The 26432-nt window shown below is 41.8% G+C and overlaps 1 protein-coding gene across 8 annotated transcripts in view; it reads right to left on the bottom strand.

Moving 5' to 3' along the window:
• The window catches only part of LOC144514792 (protein furry homolog), a 66251-nt gene that overhangs the window by 10353 nt on the left and 29466 nt on the right, over positions 1-26432 (bottom strand). For 5 of the 8 annotated variants that reach the window (XR_013501592.1, XM_078245651.1, XM_078245634.1 and 2 more), the window contains exons 11-48: positions 25749-25850; positions 24772-24875; positions 24016-24124; positions 23800-23886; positions 23350-23521; positions 22814-22946; positions 22514-22621; positions 21204-21459; positions 20829-21011; positions 20654-20740; positions 19796-20055; positions 19425-19617; positions 19044-19168; positions 17728-17785; positions 17438-17529; positions 16933-17105; positions 16300-16460; positions 15522-15632; positions 14844-14998; positions 14421-14523; positions 14152-14323; positions 13540-13796; positions 13305-13451; positions 13033-13201; positions 12707-12797; positions 12523-12605; positions 11891-12041; positions 11495-11598; positions 10408-10593; positions 8335-8536; positions 7705-7826; positions 7263-7450; positions 5104-5198; positions 4145-4725; positions 1644-1741; positions 1391-1561; positions 1121-1261; positions 409-588 (exon numbers count right to left, since the gene is read on the bottom strand). Coding sequence is in view for 7 of the 8 variants with exons in the window: in XM_078245651.1 (XP_078101777.1) it covers positions 409-588; positions 1121-1261; positions 1391-1561; positions 1644-1741; positions 4145-4725; positions 5104-5198; positions 7263-7450; positions 7705-7826; positions 8335-8536; positions 10408-10593; positions 11495-11598; positions 11891-12041; positions 12523-12605; positions 12707-12797; positions 13033-13201; positions 13305-13451; positions 13540-13796; positions 14152-14323; positions 14421-14523; positions 14844-14998; positions 15522-15632; positions 16300-16460; positions 16933-17105; positions 17438-17529; positions 17728-17785; positions 19044-19168; positions 19425-19617; positions 19796-20055; positions 20654-20740; positions 20829-21011; positions 21204-21459; positions 22514-22621; positions 22814-22946; positions 23350-23521; positions 23800-23886; positions 24016-24124; positions 24772-24875; positions 25749-25850 (5910 nt within the window). In the remaining variant the exon portion in view is untranslated. The remainder of the gene's footprint in view (positions 1-408; positions 589-1120; positions 1262-1390; positions 1562-1643; positions 1742-4144; positions 4726-5103; positions 5199-7262; positions 7451-7704; positions 7827-8334; positions 8537-10407; positions 10594-11494; positions 11599-11890; positions 12042-12522; positions 12606-12706; positions 12798-13032; positions 13202-13304; positions 13452-13539; positions 13797-14151; positions 14324-14420; positions 14524-14843; positions 14999-15521; positions 15633-16299; positions 16461-16932; positions 17106-17437; positions 17530-17727; positions 17786-19043; positions 19169-19424; positions 19618-19795; positions 20056-20653; positions 20741-20828; positions 21012-21203; positions 21460-22513; positions 22622-22813; positions 22947-23349; positions 23522-23799; positions 23887-24015; positions 24125-24771; positions 24876-25748; positions 25851-26432) is intronic. The other 3 variants (XM_078245635.1, XM_078245643.1, XM_078245655.1) reach the window with 1 other exon arrangement.

Raw genomic sequence — 26432 nt, 5'->3', positions numbered from 1 at the left:
TACAAAGGACTGCAGCAAAAAGCTGACATCATTTCCTGCCATTCATGGACTACACAAATAGCTCCCTGTTCAGTTCCCACACATCAGCCACTCCGTCTGTATCTTTACAGTAACATTCTTTCCACTTTTCAGCACTGCACTGCTCGGCAAATTGTGTTTACCTTTCAAGCTTTCAAGCTAATCTCAAAGGGTTTGGTCAAAAAGAAATATCGGCATTAAGGAAGGGGAAGAAATGCTTCCTTTCCAAAAAGCTTAAAAAGATTCCACACAACCTCAATAAGCACCACACCCTGGAAAATACAGGAAAAAAATACAAGGGAAAACATACAAGCATTAAAGTCTCCTAAAGCGACAGGGGCTTTCAAACCAAGAACACGGTAAAAAAGAAAGTCAGAGAAAGAGTCTAACCTCTGATATGTCAAAGTGGAAATTCAGCGTTTTCCCAGGCAAGGCCTTGGAGGAGCGGTCCCATACGCGGCTGATGTCCTCGTAGGAGAGGTCACTGTGTGGGGATGAAGGCTGCACCAAACTGGCTGATCGAGAAACCACCAGCTTCAGGATATTCAACGCTTCCCCCCAATGGATAGTCTAGAGTCAACACAGACATACAGTACACACACCAATTCACCCATACATGCAGACAAAAACCAACACAACCACATGTTTAGAAAGAAACAACCACAAATGTCTTTCTGTGTGTTTCTATTTTTGTTCTGGCAGTTGGTTTACAGTAGGAAGCTAAAGGAAAATGGATTCAGCATGAGAATAAGCAGAGGCCTAGTCTTCAGCAGAAGGGCAGACTGTTTATTGTTTGGGTGTGTCTACAAATTTACTGCGCTGACACAAGACAGAGTTTTTTCCCATGAACACTTACAAAAGGAACAGGGAACACGAGTCTCTGAGCACGATGCCTAAAGGTTTCCAATGATCACATCTGATGTAGGGGGATCTGAATGTTTCACTTTCCGAGCACGTCTAACTCATAAAGTAAAAGTTACCACAGAAATATCCTAAAAATATAAACTACAAATGACTAAAAAAGGCATACAGGTGCCACACATTTAAACAAATGATCTGCAGTAGGACACATCATCTGTGTTAATGTTCTATTTGAACTCACCTGGACAAATTTCTCAATTGTCTTGAGCACCTCCATGTTAAAGGGTTTGGCTTGAATTCCACTCAGGTCCATGTGACTGAGGAGGCTGTAGATGATTTGTAAAAGGGTCTGCTGCATACTAGGGAGACCCTTCTCCAACAGCTGTTACAACAGAATGAAATGCCATTCATTAATTTAGCATCTTTTGAGAAGCTGTAATAATAATCATTACTGTACAACTCTTTTACTGCTGCTCAGCAAATATAACATCAGCTGCATGGCTGCACGAACCTCTGCCATGTAAGTGACCAGGTTGAGGGTGATAGCTGAGAAAGCTTCGTGAAGATATCGACACACCACATTGACCCAAGAGAAGCAGTCTCGTGTGTAGGCGTGCGTTTTATACAGAGTCATGACATGAGCAAGGTTGGAGAGCTTGGCGTTCTTCTCCTCAAGGCATACCTACACACAGAAAGTGCATTAGCTTAAAACTTATTAGTATCTTTGAGCGAAAATGAGGAAAGAAACATTTATAAAGCCAAACCTGGGCTATCTTCTCAGCAACATCTTGACAGAACTGCGTCGGGCCATCAAAGTTCTGCACGAGATGCGGGAGCAGGCAGAGAACATTCAAGGGAAAACCTAATGGATGAAACACACAAATTCACCCAATATTTCATATGAAAAATAGAAAATATTCACTTTGAAAAATAATTTTGGAGAAAGTTCACTGGCATGTATTTTGTGTGAAATTACGTGGATACAAGGTTACAGCAATTCTAGTTTTTTGTGTTTAGTTTTGTTACTGTATTATATTTGACAATATTGGCACAAAATAAAAGGCTTACAGACACCTAAAATGGAATAATATCAACATTCACATTAACCCTGTATCTACCGATCCCTACAGTGTACCTAGAGCTGGGCACTATGGACAAAATATCAAATATCACGATATACTTGACCAAATACCTCGATTCTGATATTGTAGGGTTGACTATTCTTTCACAAAATATTTACACAATGACATTTGTGATAAATAATTATCAGTAATGTGGATATAATGACTAAGTGGGTAAAGGCAAATAATAGAAAGGCTAGAACAGTCTGGTAAGTTCAGAACATTACATCAATTTACTGTAATGTAGCCTCTAAAGCAGTGGTTCTCAAAGTGCGGTCCGGGGACCCCAAGGGGTCCTTGAAGGGGTTCCCCAACAAAAAGGGGAATAATTTATTTTCACTATTATTTCTTCCATAAGTAACACAATGACAGATTGCATGACTATTTTGCTCATGGCTTTCTTTCACTTTCTGTAATAAAACATCTAAAAGCAAAAATGATATCAGGCAGGGGACCCTGGGACAAAGTCTTAGCAGATGGGGGTCCGTGTTCTAATTTGTGTCAGTTTAGGGGTCCTTGATGTGAAAACGTTTGAGAACCACTGCTGTAACGGCCCAGGGGTCCGTTTCAGAAAGCAGGTTTAGTGAAAACTCTGAGTTAGTTAACCCTGAGATGAGGGAAACTCTGGGTTTTCTGTTTCAGAAAGAGAGGGAACTTAACCTCAGAGTCAGTTACTATGGTAACTGAGTCTGTGAACCTAACCTGGTCGGGAGCAGGTTTTCTTCAAGAAACTCGAGGTTTCTTCTCTCTCATTTCCTCATTCATTCATTCAGTCTGTATCAGGCGCATTTTAATGCAGTTTGTTATCTGCATGAATAAACACTTAATAAATAAAATGTATTGTTAGGCAGATTATAAAACGTTTTTTTCTCAAACATGTCATGTCCTTTTGTTGACGATCCCGTTGATGAAAAAGCTGGATTACTTCACAGAGAGTTTACGTCGGGAGACTATAGTGAGACATTTTTTCACCGTCCATCAGATATGTAGATATTTTATCGTCCTCATATCACTAACATCCACCATCGTGGACAGGCTTTAACATCCCAGCACATTCTTTGTGTCGTATTTTTTTTTTTGCAAACGGCAGTTTTCTTATTGGTGATGTGGATCATACTGTAATAGTAAAACCGCTGTATGCAGAGCATCAGAAAAGTGTGACTCGCTCTGAAACGTTTTTTAAACGTTTTTTGTATTGTTCCCTGGACACAAACCAGCGAGAGCCATTAAAAAGAAATAAATGATTATAAATTATAGCTCTGTTAATGATCATGGTGCTGCAGCCTCAGAATGGGATTAGTATAGTTTACTTTTTCGACCGCAGGATTGCACCTAAATGAAATGATAGGTGTAATACAATTCCAGTTTTCACCAGTAATATTATCAGTTAACTGTGATTAAATATGAAATCAATACTCTGTTAATGCTTACGCATTGACTCTAGCAGCAATTTTCTCCCACACCAATTCTCTCTCTTTTACAGCAGCCGCTGTCTTGCTTTTTTAACAAAATACATGTTCAAACTCGCTGTTTGTGCGCATGAGTATTTCCATCGACCCGTTTGTTTGTGGTTGTTACCATGGTGAATCGTAGTATCATGGCACCATTCATACTGCCTTTTTATTGTGGTGGTTCACGCACGTGAACCTACTCGGAGTTGATTGAACCAACTCATATCAGCTGTTCTAGAACCGAAAACTCAGAGTTCCATCTCAGGGTAAATCAACTCAGACATCAGGGTTAGACTCAGAGTTTGTTAAACCTCCTTCCTGAAACGGACCCCTGGACCCCCACACAGGTGTTTTGAGTTAATCTGGCTGACCTCTTCCCAGGACTGTGTGGGTGTGGTTAGACTGATTGATTGACATCTTCCTGAGCCTTTTGTTAGCTCTGTTGCACCTGATAGGACAGGACAAATGACAGCTTTATCATTCTTATTGGTAGAAAAGATTTGTGACCTAATGAATTCCCATCTTAGCTCCGGCCCACCTTCAACCTGAGCAGAGGTCTAATCAGCCAGAATATCTGAGAGTTCAGAGGCACACTTGTATCATATCACAACATTAGGATATCCAAAATGTAAGATGATATCTAGCCTCATACATCGATATCGATACGGAGAAATTCCTCATCCCTAAGTGTACCTATGGCTTGTGACGTGTCCACTACAGGCACTCGTGACACGGCTGTGAGCTGGCAGAAGAGCTGGAGCGTGAGGTCAGTGGTGGACACAGAGGTGAAGCCCTTCAGCAGCAGCTGCTGGAGCCCCGTGAAGCTGCTCCATTGAAGCTGGCTCTGCAGTTTCTCCAGCTTCTCCCTGTTCTCCTGCTTGTCCAGCGACATGTGGCCCAGCAGCTTATTTAACAGTCTCAAAGACATCTGATACTCAAACTCAAAGTCGGACTCCATCAGGGACACAGCCACCCAGAAGATGGTGGCCAGCAGGTTGCTGGGGTGGTTGATGTTGGCTGGGTCGTTGATGTTGTCTTTGGACAAGGACATGCTGCGGGTCTTGGCTGACACAACCTTCTGTTCGCAGGCTTGGATACGGTCCAGCGTAGCGCTGCGAGGGGGATCAGACCACCTGTCCGCCTCTCCGAACTTCTTGGGGACAGAGGAGCTCCTCTGGTGTCGGCTCCTCTCTTCTTTTCTAAGATTGAGCTGCCCGGTGCTCTTCCTGTTGGACAGCAGCTTCAGACTGCTGAGGAAATCTGGAGACGACGCTCTGGAATTAAACAAACAAGAAATTAAAGTAACGATATGTTTTAAAGAGCCCCTGTTTTTGTGTATGTACTGTAATAGATAAAATAAATGAAGTACATCCCACAGACAGAACTTTTTCTCAACTGCCTAAAAAAATTCCTCAAATAGTGATGTCACTGATTGAGAAAGCCAGCCCAGTTTTTCATATTTGCTGCACATAGGTGTTGCCTGAGCAAGCACAGCCCGCCCAGTGGCTTGTTTGAATTTGGCTGACCAATCACAACAGAGTTGGCCAGCTGACCAATCAGTACAAATATGACGCTGTAAAGGAGTATAATAGGGGCTCTTTAACAAAATATGCCTTCTTTTAAACATAAATATACCTAGAAGAGACACAAACCTCGTCAAGATAGCCATGAGATCATTGTTCTTGAGACATTCAGCCAAGTTATCCACCACAGATTCCAGTGTAAGTAATACCTCCATCACATAGCCCTGCAAGAGAAAGAAAGACAACTGTGGAGGATTTTCTTGTTTCATTTAATTATAACAGAGCACTTAAATGCTGTTACAATATATGCTGACAAAAACAGATAAAAAGCAGATAGATTTGGATAATATTTTAAAAGGTCCCATGGCATGAAAATTTCACTTTATGAGGTTTTTTAACATTAATATGAGTTCCCCCAGCCTGCCTATGGTCCCCCAGTGGCTAGAAATGGTGATAGGTGTAAGCCGAGCCCTGGGTATCCTGCTCTGCCTTTGAGAAAATGAAAGCTCAGATGGGCCGATCTGGAATCTTCCCTTTATGACGTCATAAGGGGAAAGGTTACCTCCTCTTTCTCTGCTTTGCCCGGCCAGAGAATTTGGCCCACCCATGAGAAAGAGAGAGACATCATGGCTTTCAAACGAGCAAAGTGGCAGTTGGTCAAGGCCACACCCCCACTCTCCACCTTGCCCCCCCCCCCTCTCTCCTCCTCAATAGCATTTAAAGCTACAGACACAGAAATGGCACATCCTAAGGAAAGCTCATTGTGGGACTGGCTCTAGTGGCTGTAATTCTGCACCAAGGCTGAATTTCGGGAAAGAGACTTCAGATACAGTATTAGGGGACCACTAAGGTCTATATAAAAGAGACTTCAGATACAGTATTAGGGGACCACTAAGGTCTATATAAAAGAGACTTCAGATACAGTATTAGGAGACCACTAAGGTCTATATAAAGAGACTTCAGATACAGTATTAGGGGACCACTAAGGTCTATATAAAGAGACTTCAGATACAGTATTAGGGGACCACTAAGGTCTATATAAAGAGACTTCAGATACAGTATTAGGAGACCACTAAGGTCTATATAAAGAGACTTCAGATACAGTATTAGGGGGACCACTAAGTTCTATATAAAAGAGACTTCAGATACAGTATTAGGGGACCACTAAGGTCTATATAAAAGAGACTTCAGATACAGTATTAGGGGACCACTAAGGTCTATATAAAAGAGACTTCAGATACAGTATTAGGGGACCACTAAGGCCTATATAAAAGAGACTTCAGATACAGTATTAGGGGGACCACTAAGGCCTATATAAAAGAGACTTCAGATACAGTATTAGGGGGACCACTAAGGCCTACACAAAAGAGACTTCAGATACAGTATTAGGGGACCACTAAGGCCTATATAAAAGAGACTTCAGATACAGTATTAGGGGACCACTAAGGTCTATATAAAAGAGACTTCAGATACAGTATTAGGGGACCACTAAGGTCTATATAAAAGAGACTTCAGATACAGTATTAGGGGACCACTAAGGTCTATATAAAAGAGACTTCAGATACAGTATTAGGGGACCACTAAGGTCTATATAAAAGCATCAAAAGAGCACCATGTCATGGGACCTTTAAAGATCATTTTTTAGGGCTTTTTTCTGCCTTTAATTGATAGGACAGCTAGGTGAGGAAGGAGAGAGAGAGGGGGAAGACATGCAGGAATTCGTCACAGGTTGGACTCGAACCCTGGACATCTGCGTCGAGGCATAAACCTCTAAGTATATGTGCACCTGCTCTACCCACTGAGCCAACCCGGCCACAGATTTGGATAATATTTGATGGACAGTACAAGGACCTGCTGATTCTGCTAGATGATAATTAGCTTTAATTCTGTGTTAATATGCTTATAATAGGGTCAAACATCAGGGGCATTCAACTCATTTGCTGAACAGTACTGAATTATGCTATGATATGCTATATGCTATGATTATGCTACACATTATGACATGTGCTACTTCCCAAAAAACAAACTCAGCATACAAATGATACAGTAAATGAAGATATACTGTTAGTGAGGCAGTCTTTCAGTTTGTAGAATTCCTCAGTTTCTGCTTTAACAACAACTGTATCTACAAACGATATTGCTAATGGGCATTCAATAGTGATGAAGATGCAAAGTCACAAACTCCTACATGTATTATCCATAAACACTTGAACCTATTAATGTCTAATGCTCTCATATGCACATTCACATACGCACATGCATCATGTACACACACGCAGAGCACTGACCTGCACTTCTTCTCCGTGTTCCCCGACGACTTCCACCAGCCGTGAGAGCAGGTCGGAGACAGCGTGGGCAGAAATGGGCTGCCGGAGGGCTCGAAACACCTGGAAGGAACGGCCAGCGTAGTGACGCGATGAACTACACAGCGCCGTCTGCAGCGCCACGTCACTGAGCTGCTGCTCCAGGTGGAAATCTAGGGACACACGGAAGAATGTGCTAATGTAAATGAAAATGATCGAGTAGAAAAAACAGGGTTCTGTAGTTATTATAATTTCTGTTAATGCAAGCTAAGTAGCTTAATTTATGAAGCACATTTCAGCAACAGGGCAATTCAAAGTGCTTTACATAAAACATGAAAATAGAATATAAAAACATATGAAATATAATAAGACAGGTATGAAACACAAGAATAAAAGTTACAGTGTTAAGGATATCGTGAAGGGTTACCTGACTTGGACTCTTTGAACACAGACACCACATGTCGCAGAAAGTTGGTCAGCTGTCCAGTGCTTTTTGAAATTTGGTTCTTTGCTGAAATGTCTTCATGGCACCACAGTGGTCCACATGCTCTATAAAACAACCGTTGACACACAGTATATTGTCTATGTGGAGGTCTGATGATAGAAATTGGGACAATTAGCTGACTATTCGGAATAGCCTGTACCAAGCCTAGACGTTACTGTGCTTTTGGTTAGCATATTAAGTATTGCCTGTACTTAAACTGGCAATATCTATATTAAAAAAAAAGTCAAATCCTAAACATTTCAAGAGTATGGAAGATAATAGTTTTATCTGGAATTTCCAATGTGTACAATTGGTCATGTTAAATCTAATCTACTCCTGTAAGAACCTATTGCACTATGCATACAGCACCACTAGGTGGTAATGTACCTCAAGAAATATGAGAAAGCATATCAGCATATCAGAAGTATATTTTTGCTGTAAAACATGCTTTTATGGTGAAAAATACTTCCAGCCTCTCTTTACGATCTGTAAGTAAATCTATATTCTCAGAGTTCAACCACTGCACTTGCTGGAAAGGATTTTAACGGGGGAACAACTTTTTCAAATCAGTACCTTGTTGTTAAAAACTCAATGAGCTTGTTAGTCTTCTCATCCATTTTGTTGGAAGCCACCAGCTCCTCCACCTCATGTGAGATCTCCGGCAGGTTGCTGCTGCTGCCTCCCAGACTCAGACTGGACGACGTGGAAGAAGAACTCAGACCGGAGTCTGGCACAGGAGACGCTTGACACTCCCGCAGGAAGTCAATACATCCTCCTGAACACAACAGAGCAATCAGTGGTTCATTTGGATGTTTGGATTTCATCTCCCTACCTGTAACTTGCAGGAGTTAATGTAAGGCTGGCTACACACTGGCTGCATGGCGTGAGCGTGTCAGCTACTTGGCGTGTTTGTTTTTATTTTGGCTCCCATGTTAACAGGTTAGAGCGTGCACACTGCCTGCGTGACACGCACATCTCAGGCGCGGCTCGAGGTGCGCAGAAAACACGTGCATGCTAGAAATAGGACCAACGCCTATTTTTCACGCGACACGCAAGTGTGTTGGAAGCATTTCCAGGCAACATAGAATACGGAAAGATGTTTATATGTCATTTTGACACAAATACATATTAATAAATGACATTTTGATGTTTGAAAGTCTCTAAGTTTTGACATAAATGCAGATATAAATGTAATTTAAAAAAAATAATAATAATTATCGATTTTCAAATATTGCACCTGTCAATACAGAACCAAATATTCTGTAGCCTATTTTGCCGTCAATACTGCAGACGTTGTCTTTGCTGTAATCAAATCAGTATATATTTTTGTTTAACATGAAGTATACTACTGCTTGAGTGCAGTAAATCAACGACAGAAACGCCACACTCACGCCAAGCATCCAGTCTGTAGCCGACCTAAGAAGAGAACATGTAGGGAGCAGCATGACTGGTTTTTTAACATGTCTGGAATTTGCATCCAATTACTACTGACAATATTTATTTAATGTGGCAAGGCAAGGCAGCTTTATTTGTATAGCACATTTCAGCAACAGGGCAATTCAAAGTGATTTACATAAAAACTATTAAAATACAAGAATAGTAGTAGAACTGTCAAGTTTAACTACTGAGTTGCTGCACACTTAATCTCCTTGCTGTTAATTTACAAACTTATTATTTCTGCAACTTCCTACACAAATTATACAAATACAATACACTTGGGAGTGAAAATGTTCCAAAGACTGTGACGGAAATGAAAAAAAATGTTTTCTATGGATCTCAATGTTATTGTGTCGTATAGCTGTAAAAACTAACTACTAATACTATTTTTAGAATACAAGTTGTAATCAAAAGCCAAATGGACAAAGAATACTCTGGACATTTCAAAATGTCTAGACGTTTGCAAAACAAATAATCAGCAGGGGGAGGAGGGGGAGCCAAACCAGCCTATCCAAGCCCGAGCAGATGGCCCCAATTTGGGCCGGGGGACAAAAATAGCAAAATGGAATGCTTTAATCAAGACCTTTGATGTCCTGTGTGCTCAATATTGCTTTTGGCACAGTGTCCAAATATTTCTCCCCCGATAAGAAAGTTATCTATCCTCTGAAAGGAATGTTAGCCATTCCCCTCCTGTTGCTGAAGGTTATATTAGCCAGAGAGAACAGCAATGTGTCAAGCCAAGCAGCTCTGTCAACTGGGTCCAGGTCTACTCCAACCTTTGAGTAAAGTGGAGGGCTGTCCTCGACTAAAGAAATTCTTAGTAATAACACTCGTATCGTATTTGTCGACTAATCAAATTAGTTGATTTAATCGACAGATCTGTGTTTATCCGCAAAGAATCGTGCAAGAGCACCACTCTAAATCTTGTGTTTACCAGAGATGTGCTCCTACGTTTCCTGGAAAGTATTCATTCAGCATAAAAGCATAAAAAAACGACTAATTGACTTAAGAAATCCTAGTCGACTAAGACCAAAACGACTGATTGGTCGACTCAGAGCGGGCAGCCCTAAAGTGTGAATGTATTTGTAGTTGAGAAAACGCAAACAGGTGAGTATTACTAAAAGCCTGTATTTCAAGTCAAGTCAGGTCAAGCCAAGCCAAGTCTAGTCTAGTCAAGTCAAGCCACGTCAAGTCAATATTTATTTTTACCTGAAGGTAAGTCCTCCGGCTGAAGACCGGGTTTGCAGGTGAGGGTCTTGGTGCCGTTGATCTCACGTGTCTGTAGTAACACTGAGGCGATGGTCTGGAAGTTGTTGTTACAGGACAACGTGATGAGCAGGTGGAGGAGGAGACGTTTGCTGTGCTCAAACACCTCTGGACGGTAGTGATCCATCCCTGAGGAAATGAACAGACCAGTCAGCCTGTTTCAGCACACTGGGATCTCTGGGACAAGGTGTTGTTTGTTATGGCAAGTTCCCTTTTCCCATTTCACAACCTTGATCTCAGAGTCTATTGAAGATAACTAAACTGTTTGGTATTGGCTGTTTGAAACTGAATAAAAGATTTCAACCAGCGAGGCTTTAATGGAATTCTACAACTCTTTGTACTTATAATACAATGGTGATTTATAATATTAGACTCAAAATACTTAAGAAATTATTATTTTAAAATCTGCCATCAACCATATAGTCATTAAATGTTAAGTCTGCAATGAGATTTGTACTGCATTACACCAAATATGTAAATATCATGTAATTGCCACACATTCTCACTCTTCCATCGCGTAAAATATGGACGCTTGGTCATGTTCCTTTGGCGTTTGTTATTTATGCTAAAAGTCTCCTTTAGCATCGGGAATCTTGACGTCAATTTTGATGCTCTGGTTCGGGACGTAATGACTGACATGCGGCACAAGAAAGGGACAGTTAGATTTAGGAAAAGATCGTGGGTGGGGTTATAAAATGTATGTTTCAGTGACACGCGGGACAAGAACAGGACATGAACCCCGGTCTCCTGGGTCAAAGTCCTGTGTTCTTTGACCCATCCACCCCCCCAACCAACCTCACTACGCTGCATTTCGGTCTTTCATACTACTCTCTACCTTTGTCGCTCTTAATACTACATCATCTTCAGTCGCACTGCTGCTCTGTCCGGTGCGTTCCATAAAGACGCTGGAGGGTGCTATTTGCATCATATCTGACGCTGAGAGCCACTGCCCAAGTGTCCGTTTCTTACTAGTTAGGAGTAATTACATGGATGGGTTTTACAGGGATGACTGATAATAATGTGAACTCACCCAAAAACAAGGCATGAAGCAGCAAAGGCAAGTGCATGGCCCAGTCCTCTCTCACACTGTGGTCCACCACCATCTCTGTCATGAAGATGACTGCTATATTACACCTAAAACAAACACAAACACATAAACTGTAAAGCCTCTCAATCAAAAGAAACTCAACAACACACCAAACAAATCTAATCCACAAAAACATGACTTTGAAGTGCACAGCCACCAAATGGAAAAGCTGAGCGGTGCTGCCTTCATCTGCAGCCATTTAAAGGTAAACTGTTGTCAGGTTATTAAAGGTCTAAGATCAGTCTGATCTCAAAGTAAACAGCCCTGGTTATTCTTTCAGAGTGACTAGCAGAAGTTTTGTCTTGACATTTTAATCTGGACTCAAAATGGCAGTCTAACCTGTGGAGTGGTCCTCTGGGCGTGATGGTCTCTGGCAAAAAGTCCACCAGTGGTGCCCAACATCCTCCATTCAGAGGCATGGGCAGAGGATGGGGCTGATTGGTCTCAATGACAACCACCAGCCAATCAGCATAGGGGGGCAGAGGTTCACCTAAATGGAAACAGAAAATGATACTGCTGACATTTATCACGCACACACATATGGCAAATTTCAATCAAAAATGAGAGTTTGTGGATTATCCATTGCTGGACAGGGCAGGTGGGCAAATGGCAGACTGGAGATGCATTTAAATAATGTACAACTACATAACATCATAAAAAGAACTTACATTTTAAAGATTAGTTGTCAAAGGGCATATTTAAGGGTGGTTTAATTGTAAAATTATACTTAGTCTGCAGGACTAATTCACACCAAGAGAGCATGACAAAGCAGTTTTGGGTCACTAGCAGCAGTGCAGAGTCCTCCAGTGCTTCAGTGCTAGTTCTCACAGACGCCTTTTAGGCCCTTCAGACTGCTCATGCATTATCAATGACACCATGCCGGCGGCCACCATCTTACCCTCCGAACCACACTCACTAGACCATGACAACCACATTTCTTCAAAGGGTGTCTGGTACAGAAATACACTCACTCTTATCTTCATCATAAGATCCTCCTGAGCTGTTGCTGTAGCGTGATTCCAGGCGGTTGTGGGCTCTCATTATGTGGCTAAGCCTGAGGTCAGAAAATAGAAAAAAAAATTAAAAAAGTATCATGATGGGCCTTGGTAGGACTATAATTAATCTAATGATAAGCTTCAAGATATTGTTCTCTACCTTTCCTCATTCTCCTTCACAGTCTTGGTATCATCTGTGTCAGGAAAGCTCTCCTGGCCCACAACAACAGTATTGCTGCTCGATGTGGTGCCTAGGAAACAAAAAAACAAAAAAAGAGTGACTTATGTTTTACAGTATGTTTAATGAAAGTTAACTGAGCATGATCTTTAACACCAACACTGCTCCACATTCAGCACTGAGATCTGTCCAGAACAAACACAGTTCTCTATGGTTGGCCACTAAGTGGTTCCACTGGAGCAGTTAGGATTTCCTGGTTAGTTGAGTTTTCCCAGTGTTCAGTGTGTGTTTTTTTTTTTTAAATGTACCTGAAGCTGCTGTGGAGGCCTTGCTTGTAGCAGTGAAGCGATAGAAAGGAGGGCTATCACAGTGCTGCACCACAGGGTTGACTGGATCTGTTTGTTGCAACTCAAATATCAACTCCTCCATGGTTTGAATGGTGTTGTTCCGGCACACATAGATCACCACCTTCTTGATCTGAACAAATATATCACACAATATCTGTAAGAAACTGGAAAGAACTAAAAATGTAAAAGTAACAACATAACATTTCCCAGTTCACCTAAATGATATGTCTTACATATGGCAAGAGGGTGGTGTCACTGCTGACACCACATAAGCTGATGAGAAACTGCAGTGCGGTTCTCAGATTGTTGCTCCACTTCTCATTGCTGACCAAAGCATTCCAGGCGTTTTCCATCTCGGGTCCAGGTAGGTCATCTCCATACTGACCAAAAAAAAGAACATAGCGTGTTAGCTGCATTGACTGATTACACATGCCCCATTTCATTCCATGTTTCCCAACATGACCTTACCTTGGCGGTCATGAACATGAGGTTGTTGAGAACCATAGATGTGGCCTGTAAGGAGCCCCAGCCTGTGCCCTTCAGTGTGTGGGATGAACCTGTGCTGGTCGTCCGGATAGAGGCCTCATAATCTGAGGTGCACGGTGTGAAGACCGGAAGCAGCAGGCAGCTATCCACCAGCTCGATGTTACTGAGCCAGGGCAGGAGGTAGGTTAGCATGATCTGCCTCCCATTGGGATGAGTGGTGGGGAACCTCTGGCTAACCTCTGGAACAAGCAGGGCAAAGGCAATCCTAACATCAGTATAACATCAGCGGGAACTGTGGTGTTTACATTCTACATGGAAATAATCAAACACATACTGTACGTGAATTCAACTTAAACCTGGGAGTCCTTTAATCAATTTAAGCTCTCCGTGTTTCTGTGGTTGGTGCGAGTGTTCACAGATACAGTATGTGTGTGGGTGGTGGAAGAGTGAAACTTCTCTGAAAGATGAGCAAGCAGCATTTAGTGGGTAAACCATAAGAAGATGACAAGCCTGTGAGAGTATTACGGCAGGCTGAAATACCGTGGCTAACCCTACTGTGGCCACACACAGCACAAATGTGACACAAACAGCTACCTGAGAAAAGAGGTAGTGTGAGTTCAGGGTACATTCTGGCCAGCTGGCTGGAGATCTGAGGCAGGGAGACACTGTAAAGAGGTGGCAGTGGACCGTGGGTGCCGTAGAGGATACTGTTTGGCTTCTGCTCTGCAATCTTCTTAGAGTACACAAACAACTTGGCTTCAAGAATCTGTTCAATGAAAGAGGAGAAATGTGTCATTTATCCATTAAACCACGGAAAACGACACAGAAGCAGCACAACAGGCGACTGTGCTCGTATATATCACCTGCATGAGCTGCATTGAAATCTCATAGATTTCTCTGCTGGTGTCCGATGCCTTGAAGAGGACCAGATTCAGCAGTGTTACTATATCACTGGGGTAGTTTCTGCTAGTTAGGAAGGAGAGAGAAAAAAAACTTAACGTTCAAGTATTAAAAAATCAATAAATATGTTCCACATAATGTTTGGGTTCATGTTTTTGAGATAATGCAAGATGGTTAGGCCAGTTTCAGAAGAATAGTGAGCCCTTTCAGAGGATAAGCTGAGGTGAAGCCTAAACTAATTTGCCAATGGTTTCCTCACTTGGACACAAACCCTGGATGATCATACCTGATGAACATAACTGTAATTGATGAAAACTGTGTTCCATGCACAGGCAGCTGATCTGAACAAGTTGAACGTTTGACAGAGAGAGTGTGGGGCTTTGTACCTGCTGCCACAGACTGTGGCGATGGCTTTGAAGCAGCCCGAGGCCAGCTGGTAGGAGCCTGTGTAGCAGCGATCCACAGCCCAGTTGAATAGGTTGACCTGGTCGGCGTTGAGCTCCAGAAGCAGGATGACGACTTCACAACCAAGCTGGTGGACCTGTGCCAGGAGAAGATACCAACACAGACTCTCCTGAATTTCACATCTTTTTTTAAGGCTCCCCTGTATTCCTGATTTTACATTACAGAAAATATCTGAGGCTTTGTCTGTTTTTTTAAAGATCCGGGGATTCAGTGTAAGCTTTACTTCTGTCATATTAAAGATTATGAATTGCATTGTCTTGACTCCCTGCCCAGTTACTGCTACTACTTATTATACCACTGTATAATGACACCACGAGGGCTCAAAGTCAATTTTGACAAGGAAGAATGTGTAAAATAAACATGCAAGTGCTTTATCTTGTATCACAGTAAACTGAAATAAAGACAACATCAGACAAATGTATTTTGATACAAAACTCTTCTTCACCACTTGCCAGCCCTCTTGAAAGATCATGGTGAGCACTTGGCAATGTCTAGAGTTGGGCTTTTAGACAAAGCAGGCTTCAGCGAGCTATCAGAGGGGCTTTCTGGGTCAGCTCTTTGTTTAAACACACTGCAGTGGTAAAGTATTGGCCACATACCCGCTGATCCTGGCAGGCGAGTATATTATCCAGCCACTTATAGAGGTAACCGTCTGGAGAGAGGCCAACATTATCAAACACAGGCCCGCAGCACAGCACAGCAGACATGGCCTGGAAGAACAAAGTCAACAGTTGCAATAGGCAACACTGCACATAGCCCAGAGTGGTAGCAGGAAGTACATGTTTAGTTCACAGAAGTCTTATTACTATGTGACGTTAAACTGCAGTGCTCATGTTTAACAACCAACAACGTCTGTTGTTTCTTTAGACTGTGAGACAGAAGTAGGACGAGACATGTAACAAAAATCTAATGTTGACAAACAGGATTTTCACTCATGCTGCAGTTCAGGTGAGAGTTTACTGTACTTAAATCTGTATTTGTCTTGTGGATGGAAAGGAGTCCACACCAAACAACAGAATTACATTGAAAGAAACATCTTTCAACATCAGAGATAGGATGGGAGTGATTCAGGGGCTCCTTTTACCAAAGGGATTTTTACACACTCAAGATTGCAAAAGGTGGCCTCTTGGTTCATAAAAGATTGTCGGTCAACGAAATAGATGACATCATTAGAGTCCCAAAAAACATATTTTACCATATCATTCTGCAATGACAGAGGAGATGTGTGGATTTATTGTGCACTTTGTAACTGGCTAAGACCAGACCAATCCACTGCCAAGATACAGGTTTCTGTTCCTACTATGCATTAGGGGGAAATATCAATATATGTAAGAGTTTGTGGAAGGCAATAGATTGCATCATGTACAGTATGTTTACCTTTAGGGCACAATATTGATATCTTGTGATCTGGTGATTCCTGTCACTGTAGCGGTCCAGAGGGGTGAACATGATGCTGAAAGGGCCGGCCCACTGACTGAAGAGGATGAAGAGGTGATGGCGCAGGCTCTGCTGTGGAAACAGGAAGCGCCTGTGGTGCACTGGGGAGGGTGACAAGAAAGCCTGTTATAGCTCTGCTCATTGAGAGAGTGAAGAGTCAGCCGAAATATTCAAGTATCTTAAACTTTTAATAAACTACTAAAAGTGCACATTCCAACGTGTTCATTAGACATTCAGTTGGGACTTGTGAATGCTTGGCAACCCATGAGTCATCACCTGCTCTGTCCTTAAGCTGCCCTATTTTTGGATCTACTCCCCTTGGGCTACGTCCAAATCAAGATCATTGTCAGGAGTCTTGTGCTTCTTGTGCTGTGCAGCTAACATAAGCCGAATGGCAGCCTATTATATAATTCACAATCCACAAATTGATAAAAAAGGACAGATGGAGAGTATCAGGCATCCATATAAGAGACATGTATTCAGTAATGTATCAATCGGACCTGCAGAGCATTGTCAGTGACAGAAAAGTGGTCTGACAAGAAAAGCCTTTCAGCGTGAATCTTTTCTGAGTACCTGGTACACATTGGATGAGGTTGGCCACCATGGCGCTGAAGTGAGCTCGGATGTCCTTGAGGATCTCTGCATCTTTGTCATTCTCAGCTTCCAGGAGCATCCGGGTTAGATCCACATACTCCAGGAACAGAGCTCCCAAGGCCAGGGTGTCACGTTCCAGAGCTCCATTTGTGCTTTAAGAAGAACAGGGAGACAAGCAATGAAAAGAAATTCTAACCCAAACAGTAATATTTCAACTGCTTTTACAACATCTGTCAACACGCAAACTGTACCACAGCAATTCATTATGAGGTACAGTAGTCAGTAGTCAGAAGTTTGGACACATTTTCTCATTCAAGTGAATGGGAAAGTGTGTCCACACTTTTTTACTGGGACTGTAGCACAAAGGTTATATCTTGATGATCCTGTTTCGTTATCGTACCTACTGTATGCTCCACTTCTGTGTACAGTTAGTGTGATACTGTGCAGTGTGAGGCTGAAATGTGTCAACTAAAGCTACACTGACCTGTCACTGATGACACCTGCATCAGCCAGCAGCTCAAAGATCCGCAGCAGCTGTAGTCTCAGCAGGTCTCGTCGTTCACGCCGCTTCTTGTTCTGCAGAAAACCATTAAGAAGAAAAATCCTGAATGACAAAAGTCCTGGTAATAATATAATGAATCCATATTTAGTGACTGAGATTTTCTGATACACTCTCTGGTAACATTACAGTCCACTGTGTAGTTTACACATGAAATCCAACTGTATATACCTTGTTTATGTTGTGTACTGTGCTGTAAATCAAAATCAACCAACCTCCGGTCTTCGTTCTAACGCTTCTTTCATTAGAGGGTGTAGCTCTTCCACAAGTTCCCTGTGTGCAGCCAGTGAGCATATAAACAAGTCACAGTGAGATCAAATGCTTTATCAAACAACTACCGTCAATACGTTCAGTTAAATGGACAATTCATTCATTCAGTAAGACTATTGTTATTTTTAAGGAAAAGAGATTTTAGCTGGAAATCTGATTTTTAGGAAACACCGTAGATGCAGCTGTAAATGGCAACAAGGCACCACTCAACTATAATCCCACTTTAAATCTACCCACATACTGGTCAACATGCACTATATAATAATAATAATACTCTGACTTTCATTTGACTTTTCCTGTCCCATTAAAAGAGACAAATACTACAGCAGCTAACATATTATGATGCTGTGCTGCCATCCATCTTTGAAACCATCAGTTAATCCAAAAAATGGATGTGAAAATTGGTTTGTTAAAAGGTCCCATGGCATGACAATTTCACCTTATGAGGTTTTTTTAACATTAACATTAGTTCCCCCAGCCTGCCTATGGTCCCCCAGTGGCTAGAAATGGTGATAGGTGTAAACCGAGCCCTGGGTATCCTGCTCTGCCTTTGAGAAAATGAAAGCTCAGATGGGCCAATCTAGGATCTATCCTTTATGACATCATAAGGAGAAAGGTTTCCTCCCCTTTCTCTGCTTTGCCCACCCAGAGAATTTGGCCCACCCATGAGAGAGAGAGACATCATGCGAAGCATGGCAGTTGGTCAAGGCCACACCCCCACCCTCCACCTTGCCCCCCCCCTCTCTCCTCCTCAATAGCATTTAAAGCTACAGACACAGAAATGGCACATCCTAAGGAAAGCTCATTGTGGGACTGGCTCTAGTGGCTGTAATTCTGCACCAAGGCTGAATTTCGGGAAAGAGACTTCAGATACAGTATTAGGGGACCACTAAGGTCTATATAAAAGAGACTTCAGATACAGTATTAGGGGACCACTAAGGTCTATATAAAAGAGACTTCAGATACAGTATTAGGGGACCACTAGGGTCTTTATAAAGAGACTTCAGATACAGAATTAGGGGACCACTAAGGTCTATATAAAAGAGACTTCAGATACAGTATTAGGGGACCACTAAGGCCCATATAAAAGAGACTTCGGATACAGTATTAGGGGACCACTAAGGCCTATATAAAAGAGACTTCAGATACAGTATTAGGGGACTACTAAGGCCTATATAAAAGCATACAAAAGCAGCATGTCATAGGATCTTTAAGGCAAAGAAAATTCTTAGAACTTCTAAAACACAGTTTTCTGATATACCTGAATATAAGGGAATTGGTGCGACCAAAGCCCAGAACTAATGACTCTGTTAACTCGATGCTCTCTGCCCTCATCAGTGGAACCAACTGCTTCAGAAGCCAAGCCACAGATGGGCTCCCGATAACCTGAAACATCAAGCACCCACGGTTCAGTCAGACAAATAAGTGCTTGAACACCACTAATTACACAGGGCTGCATTGAGATAAGTGTCTGTACAGTTAAAAATATATATCAGCGTCCTGTTCCATTCATGTAAAGTAGCTGCTGTGTAATTCGATGCTTTGAGTTTGAATGTCAACAAGCTCTGTACATGAACACCTGATCACGGAAAGACAAAGCATTTGGGGAATGAATAAGGTCAGAGGACAGGGAGGCAGCTACCTTGTTATCGTAGCTGACACCGCTCTCGGGCGTGGCGGCGGCCACGATCTCAGGTGTCGATGCTCTCAGATGGCCGGGGCTCATGATACTTGGTTTGGCAACCCCAAAGCAAAGGATCAGATAGTTTCTCCACAGGGTTAGGTAATTGTCCCCACTGCCAGATGTGCTTGTCTTCTTTGCATAAACTGGGTTACTGGTGAATCATACAAAAAGAAAAGAATTATTTTTATCTGAGCTGTTTTTAACAGGTGATCTCGAGGAGAAGTTTATCATATGCAATGGGGAACTGGTATCAGGTGGCTATACTAAAACAGGAACATTAAGTCAGGATGTACAGAAAATAGAAGCGTTGCATTTTCGAGAACACTTACTTTGTGTCTACCAGGGGCATGAGCATCTGCATTCGAGTAAAGGCGTAGGGCCAGGCGTAGCTGAGAGCTGTGGGGCAGTGTTTGGGCAGGTTGTCCTGTCGGAGGAGGCTGTATACACACAGCACCCAGGGGTCCTTCACCGACTGGGCAAAGATCCACACGTGTGACGGGCTTCTTATGTCATAATGACTGTTTACGAGCAGTGCGTTCCACTCCACGAGCCACTGAAGGTCCACGTGGTGGCCAGCTGGCAGGGCCACCTGCAAACAAGCAAGTGGGACAGCAGGGTCAAGGGTCAGAGGCCATGACCGAACTAGACATTCAAACAGCAACATGTCTTCCATCTCTCTTTTCCTACTCATGCTTAAGAATAATTATTGAAATGTGAATAAGGCAGTTATTAAAGGAAGTTCCACATCAGATAATCACACAGTATATTTAGAAACAGAATTTGATAAAGCATATAAGGACATTAACCGTATTATCCAGTTCTCAATAAATCTGGAGTCTTAGGCATCATGTTGACAGCTTAATGGTTACATAAGTGAGAGTCCAGAGGTCAACAGCTGCTCAGTTCCAGCTGTTTCCCAGGAGGTTTTTACATGCTAGATCACTAAACCGAGCTTCTGTTTTGCAGTCAACGTAACATGTATTTGCTGTTTTGTGAACTAGATGCCACACGGCTTGATGTTTAACTGACACCTGATCTTTACAATACAGGAGCTTGAATTTCTGCAGTTGACGCAAGTAATGAGCATGTCACTTTTCTATCTGGAAGTCAAGTTAAATGAAATGAATGCAGTGTGAATAAATCTTGACTGAGACTCCAGGTTTAGTTTGGAGCTACCAACAACTTACTGTGTCAGAGACTGCAATGTTGGCATAACTTTCCAGGATTACAGGGCTGAGCTGGTCCATGATCTCTATCATTGGTTTATCATCATCCTGCAGTTGGCAAAGCATAAAACCACACTCTGTAAACATCCAACTTCCCTATATTCTGTCACCGGAATTTAACTCTGTCTCATTTTACCTCAGACTGTCCGATGGTCATAAAGAGACTTCGTATCTCTTTGAGTATGGCGATGGCGAGTCTGCGGGTGCTCAGCTGACAGGAGCAGAGCAGCACGAGCGCCAGTCCCTCCACAGCATGCAGCACAGCGGAGTGGGGACCTCGCTCTGCAGGGATCTTCAGACTTGAGCTGGTCTGCAGCAGCTGTCACATAATAAGGCAAAATAAAACAAAAGCTAATTTCACGGTTGCATGATTAAAGTGAAACCTTTATAAATTTGATTTCTGTTCTTACAACACACATTTGTCACATTTGTTAGAGCAGAAAAAACTGAAATTGGGATTAGTCTTTTCCTAGGCACAAAAATATTTCATTATTGACACAAAGGCATGTACCTCGGCTGTGTGTATGTGTGCGGTGTCATAGCTCTTCCCTGGCGTGGCCAGGGTTAGTTTCCACTGTGAGAGAAGTTGCAGCAGTAATTTGAGCGATGTATCCAACAGTCCCTGGTGAGTGTCTTGGACCTCACGTAACAGGAAGCTAGTGAATCCAAACAGAACGTCGTCACGCCAGTCAGAGAAATCAACCAGCAGGCTTTGCAAGGAATTCTGGGCTATAAGTCGCAGCTCGTCATCCATGTGGATTGTCAATCTGACAAAGAAGACAAAGAAAGACCAAAATGAAACAGCTTTCTCTCTAGGAATAAAATGAAGTCCCGTATTTTAAGTTGCTCCCCAGACGCTGTATGTATAGCTGTCCACTGCTCCTAATACCTAGGATGGGTTAAGTTCAGTAATAGAATTTCACTACATTGTACAGTGTGTATGTGACGATTAAGAATAAAGTTTGATCCTTTTTTGTTTTTACTACCAATAAGTTCACATTTCAGATCAATTTAGCCTGAAGATTACCTGACAGGCAGGAATTTAACCACCTTAAAAACCCTTTAAGCCACCTTAAATGAGTCTGTTGCATATAATAAGACACGTTGTCAAGCTTCCAGTTGCCTCACATCTAATCACAAAATCATAACGAGTAGGAAATATATGGATTGTGAGTGCATTTTCAGCAGACAAGAGCCTTTTCAGATGCTATTCTGACACATTTTTAAAATAGCCAAATGATTGACCAACTGCCACTTTGCTCGTTTTCAAGCCATGATGTCTCTCTCTCTCTCATGGGTGGGCCAAATTCTCTGGGCGGGCAAAGCAGAGAAAGGGGAGGTAACCTTTCCCCTTATGACGTCATAAAGGGAAGATTCCAGATCGGCCCATCTGAGCTTTCATTTTCTCAAAGGATGAGCAGGATACCCAGGGCTCGGTTTACACCTATCACCATTTCTAGCCACTGGGGGACCATAGGCAGGCTGGGGGAACTAATGTTAATGTTAAAAAACCTCAAAGTGAAAATGTCATGCCATGGGACCTTTAAACACAGTAAAATAATAAACGGCGTCATGGCCTATCATGTGGATACTTTAGCTTAAGAAAATATAATCATAGTTGGCTGCCTATAATTAAAAAAAAGGGTTGGAGACACAAACTGGCGTAGCAGGAAATTCAGGTTCTTAGTCTGCACATTTGTTTCTCCAAAACGCAAAGCTTAATAACACTTGTTTAGATCTCTAGTTAATTATCTTGTGATGACAGTCAGAGTGTGCCTTGTCTACCTTATAGAGGGGTTTTTCCCAAGAGAGGCGACTCACCGAGAGAGCAGGTCTATGAGCTCCGGCTTGGACATCCCGTCAGGCAGGATGCGAGGAATGGCAGCGACACACGTCCTGAACAAGTCAATCTTAGGCTTCCTTTCACCTCTGAAAAGATCCGATTTGTAGGTTAACTGCAAACGCTTGCTTTCAACGTGTTCGTCTGTCAAGTGTAAACTGATCAAGCAAGCGTTGTGACAAATAACCAAATTGTCATGCAGGGTTAAATCAAGTTCAGGATGAGTTCAATGATGAGATTGTTTTTCTGGTATAGGATGACACAGCGATGTGTGCACTTACGTGATCATGTCCTCAGGCTCTTTGTTCAACATCTGAGCATTGGTCAGCATCATGCAGCGTCCCACCTCCTTGTCCAGGTGTCTGAGGATGTTGTCAATAGCCTTCCGCACATGAAAATAATACTGTGACATCCCTGGAAATAAAGATGACAGAGGAAAAACCTTTGATATCACTGTTACTCATCCGCAAAAGTGCATTATTTTAGTTCATTTTGGTATGCTGTATATACATTTCTATTTGTTTCTTTTGTAATAATACTGTATAATATTGTAAAGTAGGGGCAGGACTATATAAGCATTATGCTTCTGCCTACTGCTCGAACTCATCCTTTTTTGTTCTTTGATGAAATCGGATTGATTTATCTATGTTTGTGTTTTATTTCTGTGTTCCCCCCCCCCCCCCCCCCCCCCCTTTCTTTTCTTCTTTTACAGTATGTCAATTGTTCAATATTTAATTCAACATTTGATGCTCAAGCTGTCATTGCTATTCTGAGCATGGCCTTTTCAACATTCGTGCCCGCGGTCTGTTTCACTCACCAATGACTTTGGCCTCCTCGTCCGTCAGCGTTTTGCTCAGGTATGTCTTCTTCACTCGGAGTGTATTCCCAGAGGGTAAAGTGCAGCCAGTGTTAGGCATGGGAGGCTCGCCGTCCTTCTGCTGCAGTTTATCGGCTATGACCAGGAATGCTCTCAGACCAATATTCATTCTCTGCACAGAAAAGAAACTTAATGTTCAGCTGTTTGTTAATCAATTTACAATATTGCATTATTAGTCCTGCGGGGGAAACTGACAATGAAACAACACATGAAGAAAATGCTAAAAGTAGCAAGAATAAACTTATTCTTAATTTCTTTTTAGAACTGTGACTTAAAGTAGAGAGCCCAGGACTGGACAGGACAAGGAAGCAAAGTAGTATTACTTTCAGAGAATTACAAGTGCTGATTTACATTTTTCTATAAACACATCATTAAATGTTGAAGGCGTACCTCTGGATTAAGACTAAAGGCCTTTGCGGGTTTCCCAACACAAAGAAGATCAAATATAATCTCTTTCATGGCAAAATCAAGCCTTTCCTGTAACGAAATAAGAAGAGAAGTGATGTTTTGAACCAAATATTGGTTTTAACTGAGAGCTACTTGAAATATCATGCGTGTGATAGTGTGACTTCTCTACAGTTCAGTATAGCACATTGTTGTGTTTACCTGTGCAATAAACTGGATGATTTTGACAAAAATATTGAGAGGCATGTCTCTTGGTACCACACTGCGGGATCCTTTGGGGAAAAGTGTTGTTATAATGGTGTTGAGGCGACTGTGGACACAGAGAAAAGAACAAGTTATGAGGATACCTTAAACAAGCATTACACAACGTTTTAAAAGGTTGTTAAAATTACATAAAAACTGTTTTAATTGGTCTGTGCAGTAGTCCATTGCTTGAGAGGAGGGGTTTTTTTTAGGACAAGTTTATTTTGAGCCTAATTAACACATTTCAAAAGTCTGGCTTGGCCCGTTTGGGATTCCTCATGTGGGCTCAGACTCATAATACCGTCTTTAATGCTGCTGATAAACCCGTGGGCCACCGGCACCGACGATCTGGTGCAGGCCTGACCCCAGGACATAAAATAAACAGCATTCCTCTTTCTGCAAACACCAATAAAATCAGTAAAAAGGACAGAGTGTTTGCTGTAAAACTGCTACTTGAATTAACTTTTTTGTTCTTAACTTAAATACAGGAATATTTTTAGTACCAACCAACGTGTTTCAGCCCATGATCTTCATCGGCTTCTCACAATTATTTACTGATACATAACTGTAAAAAGATTTTTAAAAAAACGATGCGAGAAAGTGAGAAATTGTCATCCAAGCCCACCGGAAATGAACATCTGAGGAAGAAACTGTAAATGCAATCCAATACATCCTTCATGTTTGGCTGAGGCCAAGGAGTTCTAAGACAGTTACCCCTGTGTTGCAGTGTTGCTCTCACACTTGATTCTGATCATGTAGACCCACAGCAGGCGATACAGGGACTCCAATCCAACACGAGCCATTTTAGGGTCTCTGTTCTGTAATAAAATGACAATTATAAAACAAAATCAATGACAGAACAATTTTGCAACAAATGGCCGCCTTAAAGTTAATCGTAGGTTAATTTATATTTACAGAGGTCATTATTGTAATCACGCTCTGCTTATATACTACAAATATTATCCCTCCTGTTGTCCTCGGGTCAAATTTGACCCCTTTTAAAAATATCTATATCAGAAATATGGGTTTCTTTTTAACCAAATTACCACAAACAAAAGGATGGATTCCATACAACGCTCTTTGCAAATATAATTCATCATTTTCATTGAATTTCGGGTGAAAATTGATATGGTTTCAAATCAGTATCCTGACTAAACTCATCCACTCAACATACATTTCTCTGATCTAAACTATTAGTCAAAATAATTCATAATTTCTGGGTTTTTAACTCAAATATTAGGTATAATTGCATATAAATGAGGTTTATTGACCATGAATTCCAAAAAGTAGTTTAAAACTAGTGGTAGTAAGTTGGTGTTAGTGAAAACTAAAAGAAAGTCAGAAAAAGGGACGAAAATGTCAAGTGTCGAAAAAAGTTTTTGACCTGGGAGAACAACAAGGGTTAATCACTGACGAGAATAGTTACTGTAGAATTACTGGCCGAAGCATTAGTGCACTATTGTCATGCCACGCATTGAATTAAATACCAAGTAACAATGTATACAGCACGGTGGCAAACATTCTGGGCAACAGGGATGCACATTTGATACTTACTTACTTACTCCTCTTAGGAGCGTAGATCATTGGGCACATTTGATACACACAACCTTTATGTATCCAAATAGTCCTCTATGATAAATAAAGACCCCTGTCGTCTGAATTAAAGGCTGCTGGTTTCCAGGTGACATTACCTTCAGATTTGAGAGGCAGTTGTTGAGGAAGACATGCCATCTGTTGAGGAAGAACTGTTTCTGGCTGACACACAGCAGACACGTCACCAATGGGTAAAACGCCTGTGTGGAGAACAGTTAGTGTTTAGGGTTCTCTCTTTTTTTTTTTTTTTTTTATTACTTTTTGGGCTTTTCTGGCCTTTTATTGGATAGGAAAGTTGAAGACAGGAAAGGGGAGAGAGAGGGGGACAACATGCAGCAAAGGGCCAAGAGTTAGAATCGAACCTGGGCCACTGCAGTAAGGACTTAGCCTTAGTACATGGGGCTCATGCTCTACCAGGTGAGCTACCAGGGCACTCTGTGTTTAGGGTTCTTTTATCATCATATACAGCATTGTTAAAATGGCTTCACATTGACTTAGATTAAACAATTATAATTTCCACCTTTAATATTTAAGTTTATCCTCTGAGTGGATCATTTGAGGAATTTTGCATTATCTCTGAACGATATCTGCATTAGTGCAATTTAAGACGTAAACCAGTTTTCTTTTGAAGACATAATGAGGTTTCCTCCTTTTGTTATGCTTTTTGCTGACACTGTACTGCTCATAAAACGTGGCTCTCAGCCATAATCGCCTCAGGGGAATGTAGAGCTTCTATCAGAGCAAACTGCTGTTCCATGAGGGTTGTTGTCTTTCCATTTCAC

The sequence above is a fragment of the Sander vitreus genome, chromosome 3 (genome assembly GCF_031162955.1).
Source record: "Sander vitreus isolate 19-12246 chromosome 3, sanVit1, whole genome shotgun sequence".
Taxonomy (NCBI): Eukaryota; Metazoa; Chordata; class Actinopteri; order Perciformes; family Percidae; genus Sander; species Sander vitreus.
The sequence above is the reverse complement of the archived record's forward strand: the minus strand, read 5'-3'. Positions and strand labels throughout refer to the sequence as shown.